Source organism: Sinocyclocheilus rhinocerous, unplaced genomic scaffold (genome assembly GCF_001515625.1).
Source record: "Sinocyclocheilus rhinocerous isolate Xijiao unplaced genomic scaffold, SAMN03320098_v1.1 scaffold469, whole genome shotgun sequence".
In the NCBI taxonomy this organism is placed as follows: Eukaryota; Metazoa; Chordata; class Actinopteri; order Cypriniformes; family Cyprinidae; genus Sinocyclocheilus; species Sinocyclocheilus rhinocerous.
Window position 1 is genome coordinate 484,431 of NW_015636034.1, and position 13,511 is coordinate 497,941.

At 35.3% G+C, this 13,511-nt stretch overlaps 1 protein-coding gene across 1 annotated transcript in view; it reads right to left on the bottom strand.

Annotated features, from left to right (window-relative positions):
* Positions 1-12,827, bottom strand: part of LOC107747588 (adenylosuccinate synthetase isozyme 2-like) — a 16,135-nt gene extending 3,308 nt beyond the window's left edge. The window contains exons 1-8 of the mRNA XM_016562184.1: positions 12,563-12,827; positions 6,558-6,660; positions 5,728-5,796; positions 5,590-5,640; positions 4,091-4,157; positions 2,603-2,696; positions 2,268-2,394; positions 1,407-1,561 (exon numbers count right to left, since the gene is read on the bottom strand). Of these exons, the coding sequence (XP_016417670.1) occupies positions 1,407-1,561; positions 2,268-2,394; positions 2,603-2,696; positions 4,091-4,157; positions 5,590-5,640; positions 5,728-5,796; positions 6,558-6,660; positions 12,563-12,733 (837 nt within the window). The 5' untranslated portion in view covers positions 12,734-12,827. The remainder of the gene's footprint in view (positions 1-1,406; positions 1,562-2,267; positions 2,395-2,602; positions 2,697-4,090; positions 4,158-5,589; positions 5,641-5,727; positions 5,797-6,557; positions 6,661-12,562) is intronic.
* Positions 12,828-13,511: the final 684 nt, after the last annotated feature.

Sequence of the window (13,511 nt, forward strand, 5' to 3'; positions counted from 1 at the left end):
TTGTATTAATTTTGCGTTTTTGTTGTTGCTGTTTTTGTTTTGCATGCTTTGAGATGTGCAACGTTTCCCTGTTTGCATTGTGCTTTTGTGTGATGGAACTGAATAAAGGGAAGAAAAAAAAAATTCTAGTAGAATTATATTTAGACTGACTTTATATTATGTGTTTTAATATAAATCATACTATGTACTGACATTTCAAATATAATTATGATACAATGCACTTATTGTCTACATGCATGTTTTTACATTGTGTTTATAATTGAAAAATGCCTGCAGTAACTCCATCTGCATTTAAAGGGGTCATATGATGCGATTTCAATTTTTCCTTTCTCTTTGGAGTGTTACAAGCTCTTGGTGCATAAAGAAGATCTGTAAAGTTGCAAAGACTAAAGTCTCAAATTCAAAGAGATATTCTTTATAAAAGTTAAGAGTCAACCACGCCTACCTAAAACGGCTCGTTCTAACACACCTTCTACGCCTTCTACGAACATATCTACGTCACGATGTGGGAAGATTTGCATAACACCGCCCAAATGTTCACGCAAAGAAAGAAGGCGTAACTTTTATTCTCGCTGTAGTATTGTTGTTGCCGCCGCTGCCATGTCGTGAAGGCTCTTCGTGTTTCGTTGTGAAAGCGAAACTACTTTGTTTGGTCTTCCAAAAGAGGACGATATCCGGCTTTCACCGTCAACGCACTGGATAGCTGGCCAATCACAGCACACCTCGCTTTTTCAGACCGATGAGCTTTGTAAAAATCGACGCGTTTCAAAAAGGCGGGGCATAGAAGAGAAACAATAATGTACAGTATGTGGAAAATAATGTGTTTTTTGAACCTTAAACCACATAAACACATTTCATTACACCAAATACACAAAATAATGTTCTTTTTAGCAACATCATATGACCCCTTTAATTTCTGTAATATTTAATATGTTTTCTTTTAACTTTTATTTGGTTAAAGACACTATGTATTGCTATGTACAAGTGTGACCATAAATTTGAACTAAAAACTACACCATTTAGACTTCTTCATGTCTTTCCCACAATTTTATTAATTTCCACTGTAGAATCCTAATAGTTCCAGGATTTCCTTGATCTTGGAAAGCCTGCTATTATTATTTGTAAGCACGTGTCAAGTCACTGTAAAGCACATTATGAATAGGAAATCATAAATGTCTCATACACAATGTATTCACTGTCATGTAGTGTGACAGATTACTGACTGCTCTGTTCCTCCAGCCTCATTATTCCTGTTCAAATCTATCCATAACAATAATCGTGCTCGACTAAAGTCAGGGTCATTACTGCCAAAACACTCATAACACTGAATGCACCGGAATATAAACAGTAGTGCGAGCTCATCCAAACAATGCAAAAACAAAAGAGGAAGTTAAGCAGCTGCTTACGTTGTTCTGTTCTGTAGGGAAAGCTCCAATCCCAACTCTCGTGGTGTAGGCTTTGACAACTCCATAGACTTCACCCACGTTCTGGGGCGGCATGCCCAGACCCGTACACACCCCTCCCACGGTGCAGTTTGAGGAAGTCACGAACGGATATGTCCCTAAACAAAAGCGTCAGATCAGCGCTGCGTGCCAGTGAAGTGTTAGTGAAGCTTTAGGCAATGTCAGGGTTATTTTCATGACTGTATGTACAATAATAGACCTTTGCGTCTGTCAACGCCTATATTTAATTGTAAAAAGTTAGAGGCACACAACACTGCTTAAAATCAAATGACAAATGATTTTTTACATAGTGAAAAATAAATTAAATCAAAGTTAAACCTATTATAATAAAAAAAATCAAATGATAAAAATAATATATTAAGAAAATGTAAATACAATTAATTAAACAAATAGATTTTAAAAGTGACTGAAGTGTTAGTAAAGCTGTAGAGAATGTAATGACACTGTTCTTTTTATTATGTAGAGTAATAAGCATCTACATCTATCAATGTCAAATTTTTTTTTAAGTACACACAATACATACTGTAAATCATTCAACCATAAAAATAGTAGGAACTATAATATTTTAAAATAATGGATAAATAAATAAAAAAATCATAACATGAAATCAAATAAAATGTGTGAGACTGTATTATTGACTTGTAGACTTATTATTGTCGATAGTTCACAGGACTTAACTAATATGGGAGGACCTTCCCAGAAGTTCACAAATGGGAATCAGCTGGTTAGCACATTGCATAATCTTATATTACACATGGTCTGGGAATGGTATGTACAATGTGTTTCGGTGTATCCATTACTCACCAAAGTCTATGTCCAGCAAGGCAGCATTGGCACCTTCCACCAGAATCTTTTTTGAAGGCCCATGTAGCGCCTCATACATGAAGAAGACTCCATCTCTCACCATGGGCTTTATCCTGTCTACATACGTCTGAAAAAACAATGTCAGAAAGTGTGGTAACCCTTGTTGTCCATGTGTCACAATAGATGTTACTGTTATGAATACAGTAATTAATAAATGTATTTAAAAACGTTAACATTATATGATAACTGATATGTTGTGCATCTCTAACTCTTATCCAAGTCCTATAAAATCTTGTAAACCTAACCTACGGAATTAACTGGTGTGACATTCTCACCTTGAGTTTCTCAAGTTCCCCATCCACATCAATCTCCAGTGAAGGGTACATAGACTTATACTGCGAGGCCAAATGTGTGAGAGTAAAGACATTTCTAATGTCTTTACTAAAATAAAGAAATGCTGTTCTTTTGAGCTTTTTATTCATTAAAGAATCCTGAAAATCTGTATCAGTTTTAGAAAAATAATAAAGAGCACAACTTCATTATGAATACTGACAATAACATTTTCAACATGGATAATAATAAATGATTCTGTGAGACTCGTGAGTGATATTCACATGCATTATATAGACACTTTTTTTCCCCATGTTGGTTGCTTTAAAAGAGGGGTCTGCAACCCTTATTCAGGGCCCCCTAAGTGGATATAGACAGAGAAGTGAACCTGTTACATACGATATTGTATAAAATTAAGTGTAATTTTGTTTACATACACATTTTTATTCAACACTTTAAACTGATGAAAACTGAGAGTAAAGACATTTCTAATGTCTTTACTAAAATAAAGAAATGCTGTTCTTTTGAGCTTTTTATTCATTAAAGAATCCTGAAAATCTGTATCAGTTTTAGAAAAATAATAAAGAGCACAACTTCATTATGAATACTGACAATAACATTTTCAACATGGATAATAATAAATGATTCTTGAGCAGCAAATCAGCATATTAAAATTAATTAATTAATTAAATGTACTTAATTTATGCATTTAGCAGACGCTTTTATCCAAAGCGACTTACAGTGCATTCAGGCTATACATTTTTTACCAGTATGATATGATATGATATCTAAAAGATGATATCTAAAGGATCATGTGACACTGAAGACTGGAGTAAAGACTGCAGAAAATTCAGCTTTGCATCACAGGAAAAAATTACATTTATAATATATTGAAATAAAAAAATACTTATTTTAAACAGTAAAAAATATTTCACAAAATTACTGTTTTTACTGTATTTTTAATCAATTAAATGCAGCCTTGGTGAGCATAAGAGACTACTTTCAAAAACATTTTAAAAAAAATCTTACAGACCACAAACTTTTGAACAGTAGTGTACAACTAAAAGCCATTGAATGAATCATTATTGATGTACATAATCATTTATTTGTACACTACATTTTAATTTCACATAATGTTTTAATGTGAGAGGGACTATGAAATATTAATCTGAACTTCAGATTCTTAAATTTAATAACAGATTTAGCCAATATTACATTTAATATTTAATTTCTTTTATTTGTCATATATTGAATGTTATGTTATTAAGAGTATAAAATGTTTTCTTTTTGCAGATATACATATAAACTTCACATTTCACATAAAAGAACTTAGGACCGAAAGTCAATTACTAAGACCAACCTGAGCGGTTAGAAAAGCCACCAATACACATGACTAAAGTTCATCTCTCAAAGCATTTTTTCTTTTGTTATGAACTCATGTCATAACATGTTGCTAGCGTGTTGTATGCGTGTGCATAAAGCAAGGTTTTTACTTTTTGCCAGCTTGCTGTTGCCTCTCCTGTTCCTGGATTCCATCCACAGCTTGATGGAAATCAAACACTAGAGGCAGGAGAGTGTATACATTACAGTGAGACAACTCATCTCTCTGAGCTCTGAACCCAACATGCCACAGCAGGTCACCATAACAACACTTGGGTTGACTACAATTGATCCTGTGTCCTTTCATTATAACCACTCCTGAGAATCTAGAATTACAACAATAGTCTAAAAGCATAAGGCTGATGATACATTGGGCAACTTTTTGTGCAATGTTGCTGGGCAACTTTGGTTAATGTTGGCGTCAACGGGCAACCAGGTGAGACACAGGGCCCACGACCAATCTAAAATATCCAGACAGAAATCTGTTACCCATTCTCAGTGGAAAAGTGCCCAAGCATCACTGCTCAAAAAAAGTTGCCCGATAAAATTGCTCAAAAAGTTGTATCATCAGCCTAATAATTCAAACACAAACCATTATTAATTTTAAAGGACTCTTTGATTGTGACATTTGAGAGCAGTATCTGCCTACTTCAAATCCCAAAAGCTAAAAGCAAAGCATAACAAACACACACACAAAAACTGATGAGTAAAAATGTATTGATGCATCAAACAACATTTTAATAGATTAATTAAATATTATTATTGATATTAAGCTATTATGGCTAGCTAGATTTGCAGTTCCTGAAGGGAACAGCAGTGCTTGCAAGGCATAAAAAGAACAGTGTTAAAGATTTAGGTTCAGGATTTTATGAATATGGTGTCATAGGGAGGTTTTCAAAATTTGATCATAAATTTCATATTTAAAAAAACAGACATTACTGTGAGAAAAATTACGAGTATGTTAGAGGGGCATCAATAACGTGTCTTGCAAGAACTGTAATAATACTTACTGTATTATGTTTTTTTTTTAACCAAATAACAATTCTTGACCATTTTTGTTGTAAAAAATATCTCCAAATCCAGAACACCCAATGTACTTAATGTATATCAATGCATTCATTTGGCTTAAGTTACATACACAACACTACCATTCAAAAGGATGCATTAAACTGATCAAAAGTAAAGACATTTATGTTACAAAAGTTTTCTATTTCAAATAAATGTGGTTTGAACTTTATTTTCAAAGTATACTGAAAAAAAAACTGTATCAGTTTCCACAAAAATAGTAAGCAGCAGAAATTTTTTTTTTTCAACACTGATAAAAATATGTTTTTTGAGCAGCAAATCAACATAATATAATGATTTCTGAAGGATCATGTGACCCTGAAGACTGGACTAAAATGCAGACAATTCAGTTTTGCCATCATTGCAAATAAGTAATATTTCTAAATATATTAAAATAGAAAACGGTCATTTTAAATTGTAATAATATTTTACAATATTACTGTTTTTCCTTTATAACCATATAAAGCCACATTTTGCTGTGTTTGCAGCTGTGAATGTAATTTTGGGATATGATGGTGTTTATATGTCATGAGAGCCATCAGCCTACCGATGTGTGCACGGTCAGAGATGATGAGCCTGTTCTCCCAGCCTTCCAGACCTGCGAGCAAACTCACAGTTAGACATCTATGAATACTCACTAATAATAAATCATACAGCCCAAGGGCACAAAAACAGTTAAACAAACCTTTTCCTTTCCGCACATTCTTCTCAGCTTCCTCGAAGAGACCCGGCAGGTGAATGACTACACCATTACCTGCAATCAAATGAGGAGCTGTCAGTCATCACTGTCCAATTCACCCTGGCCTGAAGTGTTAAATAATGTAGTGTTGGAATATTACAGCAAGTTGTTTAGCCACAGACAAACTCATGCACTTTGTACAATCACAGAAACTTGTTTCTTGAGTCATGCTGTTATCGTTTTAGTTGTGACAATATCACAGATGGACAAGCAAGTTGTGTGCTTGTCCAGTCAACATTATTAACTTCATAAATATGCAAAAATCGCATTAACCAAAGTTTATAAATGTACAGTGAGAATTCTTTAAAAAAAAAAAAAATAGAGCAAGAGATAAAGAATTACCCATTTAGTCTGAAAAGCCCAGTTGTGTCATTCCAGGTTTTGGAATGAAAATAAATTTGGAATGATTTGTGTGAATAAAAATCACACATATCAACCCTTAAACCCTGCAACACAGATTTCTGAAACCTGTATAATCTAATGTACTATGAACATCAAGCACTTCCAATACATCATACTAATCTACAGTGCTGACATATGAATCAGAAGGCCAAACAGTAATGGCCATTAGCAAAATTGGATCTTTGCAAATAAACTGCATAGATTGCACTCAGCTATATTAGTCTGGATATGCTGGCCAACATCCAAACACTCCAACAGGAAGCTGTGGTGTTGTTTTCAAAGCAAGGACTGAGATCTATATGCTGAACTGGTTGCATGAGAATGTGCACAACTTTTTATCCGAATGGAGGGAGGAAATTTGATATATTACTCACCAATGAAGGCAGTGACCATAGGGTTAATAATTCCACTGGGTAGAAGGTGGAAGTCATATTCCACTGAATCAACCACGACTGTGTGTCCTGCATTGTTGCCTCCCTACAGGAGAGAAGAAACACAAAGACTTTTCAATCCTTGAGAAGAGGACATACAAATCTGGGATAGTTAGTTCACATCAAAAATTCTGTCATTATTTACAGTACTAACCCATGTCGTCCAAAATATTATGACTGACTGACTTCATGGAACATAAAAGTAAAATATGTTTTGAGAAATGCCTCAGTGTTTTTGTCCATACAATGGAAATCAATGCAATCCAATGTTGTTTGGGCCTCAAATATCATCTTTTCGTGTTCCACAGAAGAAAGCAAGTTTTTGGGTGAACTATCTCAACAATCCCAAGCATTACTATGGTATGGTATAGACGTGCTTAGACATGCAGTTGTGAAATGGAAAATTTGAAGCATGTAAACAACACTGATTTTGGTTGCTAGGTGTGGATTTAATGTGAGAATAGCTCTATTGCTCAATTAGACAAGATACATGTAGGAAACCAGACGGAATCCATTTCACATTTTCTGTATGAATTTTGTCTTGTATCCTTCAGAATAGAATTAAACATGGTAAAATGCATTAAGCAGAGCTAAAATTACTACATTCTTATTCGAGGCTTAAAGCACAATGAAATTAACATTGTAAATGAATGTGCAAAGGGTGAACATTCCACATTAGAGTTCTGCAGAGTTACATTTGTTTAATTTTCATTTTATTTGTCATTCCTTAAAGGCACAATATGTAATTTTCGCCGCTAGAGGGTGCATATTCGACACAACGATCCATCAGCATTAAAAATGTAGCTTAAAAAGGTACCAAACCAGTTCCATGAAATAGATTGATTAAATACTGTTTTCAGTGGTGAGATTATACTGTTGTCATGTTCTATCTGGTTTGGTTTTTGTTGGCTTCTCAGAATAAAGAGTGTGTGCACATTTGAGTACTTGAGTGAGAGTGAGAGTGTGCATTTATTAAAGCTGCAGTCTGTAACTTTTTTTGGTTAAAAATGTTCAAGTACATAACCAGCCAGTGTTCAAAACTATCGCCTTACCTTAACCCTATTCACAATGGTAAGCTTATAATAATGTTTTCTAATTTGAGTGGCACTGGTAGGAATTTGCGGGAAATTCGAGCGCTGCGTCATTATGTCAAGTCTGTAAACATAAAGAAGTTGTCCCGGCTAGTAGCTATCGCGTATGAGGATGCTGCAGGTGGCGGATCGTTAATAGCCTTTTCTCACAGCAGCTGGAATAATTAAACTTATCATTTTGATGGCGGATTGTAATCCAAAAAGTTTTATGCGTTTATGAAACACAAGTGATGGAGTTTTAAGTTTTAATACCAGTTTTAAATGTACATCTGATTAGATTGCCTATGTTCGATTACACAAATTTTGTATTTTAAAGAGAACCAGTACTAATGAAGAGTAATTTGCTTTTTAAGTTAAAAGAATTTCTTTATATGAAATTCGAATGGTATTAGAGATTAGACTGTACAGAAATTGAAATCTACATGTAATGCTTATACACACTACATACACGTAGTCACGCAATGCTGATGTTGTTAACATTAACAATTTGAGAACAAAGTATAATAGTAATTATATAAAGCACGGTTTGATGTGATATGAGCTAACCAATGGTTAGATTTAATCACCATTGGTAGTGCGATTTATTGTAATGCTTTTTTCCTCAGATTGTCAGAACAAAATGCCATACTTGTTACTTGTTCAGATAACAATATCCGTTGAAAATTCTTATTTGGGTCATACTTCCAAGACGTAGAATCTGTGATTCTGAAGTACAGTGAATATCCACACCGGTGCGGTGACTGCCAGCCACACATACTCCTCAAAACATTAGATTCATCCGCGCTGGAGCCGTGCCGGTGCACAACCCACGTTAAGAAAATAATTCCACAAATAACTGCAACTGCAGGTTTTAATCAAAGAGGCAAAACGTACAGACTGCAGCTTTAAATTTATAAGCCTGTCTCAAATTCACAAGAAAGGACAGATGGCACTCAAACCTCTCTAAGGTGATGAAAGAAACATTCCAAGTCAAAAAAAGGTTTTAGAAACTGCACTCACAAAGGGCAACTTCTAGGTAATGAACCAGTTTTAGAGCGGAGCATACTGTTAAAAAAAACGGATTACTTCCACTTATTCACTTATACTTTCTTATCCAAGTCTGTATTTCAAGCTTTAAAATTCCCTGACCTTTCTTTTTCTGCAGCAAAACAGTCCTTTAAAGATGCACTCCATTTTTCTTTATTTCTTTGTGTCATCATGGACTTTATGGACTTAAGTTTTCCTTCACCAATGTCTTTGCAGAAATTCATTATTCCCAGTCAGCCCCAATTCTTCAAAATTACTAATAATTTCTTTGTGTAAAACTTTTTAACTATAAAAAATACTGAGAAGAAAAACAGAAATTAATCAGCTGATAAAAAAAATGTAATCATACAACACTTCCTGTTATCAAATAAAGCATTTGAGACTTGAATGACACTGGGTTTAAAAATGGCACCTTAATAAGTTGATTTTAAGGTTTTAGTATTTGTATTTAAATCACTTCATGGTCTTGCCCCTGCTTATATTTCAGATCTTCTCCATTCCTACTCTTCTGAGAGAACACTTAGATCTTCCACCCAGATGTTATTAAATGTTCCAAAATCTTTACTTAAATCCAAAAGTGACAGGGCTTTCTCAGTTTTTGGTCCAAAGCTCTGGAATTCCCTACCATTGTCTATTAGACTATCCCCTACTCTATCCACATTTAAATCTTCTCTTAAAACATTTTTTTTTTTCTCAGGCATATGCTTAATTTGATAATATTTTAGCTTTAATTTTGTTTTATTTTGCATGGTAATGTTTTGTTTTGTTTTAACTTTATTAATTTTTGTTCTGTTTTCTTTTGATTTATTTTATTAGTATTTAAATTGTATTGTATGAGGATGTTTTTGTCTCGTATGCTGTGCAGCACTTTGGTCAGCATTTATGTTGTTTTAAAGGGCTATATAAATAAACTTGACCTTGACCTTAATTATCAGTAAGCAACATACTTAGACTCACTGATAAACAAACAGCTGCACATTACACAGTTAACATGTCCACTGCAACACTGCAGTCAAGGGATTTCCACAGACTCAATTATCAAGCTGACATTAATGGTCAAGATATTTTAAGTCATTTAAGTTCAAATATTTTAGTAGTAGATATATTCTTTGAAGCAAACTGTGTCAATTGCAAAGTCAATATAGCAAATCTATATGATTACAGAACTTATCTGTAAGAGCAACAGATGGCCTTTCATTCTCGTCAGACTTGGTGTTACAGTGGCAGACCAAGAAAGAAATGTAATACCAAAAGTATAACTTGACTAAAGGATGCTCATATACACTCCTCTATATGGTTATAAAGCTCACAAAAATCTCAGTACGTTCCTGTATAACAGGTTAGACTGAAGATAGCGTCTGGTTATCATCATAGATCTGGAGACGCAGGTTTTCCCACATGCCTGGAAAACCATAAACAATAAGCACATGATTAATATAAGCCTACAATACTACAATGTGAAACAAACCAATTTGTTAACAGACATAACAGATTTATAGGCAGACATGAGAAGAGGCAATATAAAAAGAGGTTAATCTGCAAATAAAATGTTAAGGGCATTATTATAAGAGGTCATGCGTTGTGTTTGATCCTCTGGTTTCTGGACCGACATATTAATTTGGTGTGACATGGAACAGCATGATGGTCTTTTTTCCATTCCATCTGCCTGTAACGAAAACCAGTCAGACTGCTGAGTGCTCTGTTTTTATAAAAAGACCAACACTATCTGCTTTCTGTCCCATCCATTTGCACAGCACACACGACGGTTTGCATAGTGCAGCACCGAGTGTCTTGTTTAATGCAGTCACAACCTTGGCAGAATACAAACTTCTTAGGAGAGAATCCTTGCAATGTGAACCTGTTATCAATACCATGCATAGTGACAGGGGGCGTAAAGCGGCCTGCTATCACTGCTCTCTAGCATAACACAACCACTGGTGTGGTGCCATTTCCCCATTTGTCCATAAAAGTGTTCTCTTGACAAATTATGCTAAACATCTAAACATTATGCTATATAATTATGTATGTGTAAACATAGAAGCATTTAACCCTACTTAGGGAATCTAAAAAGAAAAACATGGCATACACACACACACACACATATACGTATACAGTACATACATACATACATATTTCATGATTTTTGTTATACATATATATCATATATCTAACAGTTTTGCAGTACATGTTAAGTGAGAGCACAGCAGCGTTTGAAAGCTTTGAGGCTGAAATAGTGACACCTGTTTCTTTCTGATGGACAGTGTGAGATGTTGACACATGGAGCCATATGCTACATAAACCTTTCTTTAGTACTCTGAACAACTGCTTAACAATATATGTGTATTTTGTAACAAATATTTATGATATATATATATATATATATATATATATATATAGACACACACACACGGCCTGGGGCATTTTACATAATAAAACAATTTAGGACTATAAACTTTTAACACAGTTACCATACATTTTCATCAATAAATGATGAACATTTTTATTTTTTTTGCAATTACTTTGCAAATACTCCAGAAAGAGCTATTTCTAGCCAATTAAATATTTTAGACAATATTAGAAAACTCACATTAACAGTAGTATATGTATGTACTATATGTGTGTACACAGTAACAAAAGTATATGTGTGTGTGTTTAGTCTATAAAAAACATTCTAGCAATTGGCTAAAAAATGTAGCTATTTTTAAAGCAAAGTTGTAGGACATCATGTCTGAAGAATCAGCGAGCTGCAGGATTGTGTACATTTATAACACATGGGCACATGAGACAACTGTGGAAAATCAAGTAGCTGGAGGTTAATGTTCTGTAAAATCAACTATTATTTTAATTATTAACACTTGCAACATCTGCTTTGAATGTAATACTCAAATAAATACCACACCTTCGGGCGTCATAGACTTCAAAGGAGTCCTGCGCCTGTGTTTACATCCTTTGCAAAACACCCCGGATATTCCAACATTAACTGATGTGCTAAATGCCAGATGTCATTTAAAGGGGTCATATGATGCGATTTCAAGTTTTCCTTTCTCTTTGGAGTGTTACAAGCTGATTGTGCATAGATAAGATCCCTGAAGTTGCAAAGACTAAAGTCTCAAAACCAAAGAGATATTCTTTATCAAAGTTAAGACTCTGCCACGCCCCCCTAAAACGGCTCATTCTAACACGCCCCCACATATCTACCCCACTATGTGGAAATATTTGCATAATCCCGCCGCAAATGTGCACGCAAAGAAAGAAGGCATGGTGTCAGTAACCGCAGTTAGTGTTGAAGCAGCCATGTCAAGGAGACGCTGTGTGTTTCTAGGCGAAAGCAAAAGCACTCATATGACCCCTTTAAGATTGCAAGGCTAACGTACACTGCGCTGGCCTACGCTCAGAAATCACGCTGGCTTTAATATCACATAATTCAGTCAAGGTGACATTTGCAAACACCCTAACGTTACATGGTACACTGCTAGCGAAGCTAAACAAGTAGGCTGCATTATGATCGACGTCGCTCGCGTGCAGGCAGCGTAGTTGATAATAATGGAAGCGCGTAGATGCGAGCTATAATGTCCATTTCCGCTTTGATAATACAGCAGCTAACTGCTTACTAAGAAATGGCCTGCAAACAAGTCCTGTAATCACATACTGCAAGAGCTTTCACAGCACTTAACATGCATTCAGTACTCCACATGCTACTCTCTGATCAGCCATGAATATTTCCGTACAAACAAGCTTGTTGATGATGTACACAGCGTATCACAACTAACGTTACACAGCACACCGGGGATATATTCAAATATTCAAACACTACAGTTCACATAAACCAACCTGACATCTGCAGACCATGTCAGCGTCCTGGGCCAGCAGGTCCACCACCTTTCCTTTCCCTTCATCGCCCCACTGTGCTCCGAGCACCACGGTCACTTTGTTGCCCACACTCGAGCATGTCACCCGGCTCGATCCTCCGTCCCGCGACTGTGCGTTCCCGCTGTCTGACATGACCGTCTCCCCTCTGCTCTCCCTGCAGCTCCGCAATGCTCCTCCGACACACGCTCACCTGAGCAGACACCGAGGGCGGAGCCTCCTCACTCACTCACTCACTCTCACTCACACACACACACACACACACACACACCACTCCATATAACTTACAGCGCTTCACTCACATACACACAGTAGTCATTAAAGTACCCTGTGCTTTAAAAATATATTTTTATATAAATAGAACTGTTTTACCTCATATTACAAGCAACATATAGGCCTCTGTACAACATTTCCCAACTGTATTTATTTATTTATTTATTTATAATTTGTTTGTTTGTTTAAACGTAAACTTCCAACCGTCGACTGTGCAGTTATTGTTATTGTGCAATAGGAAACAGCGACGCCCGAAGCCTAAAGCGAGTATTACAGCTAATCGCTTTGGTTCCCCCTTAGCTTTTGCAACCTTTTTAGTTACACCAAATAACGGGAAAACCACAGTGGAACAAGATGTTGGGATTTGGGGTATTGTTAACATACATTTTATTTTTATATTTTCAAACTGTCGTCGGAATTTGGAGGTAAATTATTAACCAACTAAACTCCATTGATCTTTGGGCACTTTTAGTGTCACAAAGCTAAGCTATTGATATGTAAATTATTTGTGATTGCTGTTACTGTTTGTTTATTATCAGATACAAGCAGATTTTGGAGGATAAAGAGTTATTCATCGTAGACAGTACTGTAAGTGAACATAATCTTTTACAAAAATCACTATTGTAACCACTACCACAAA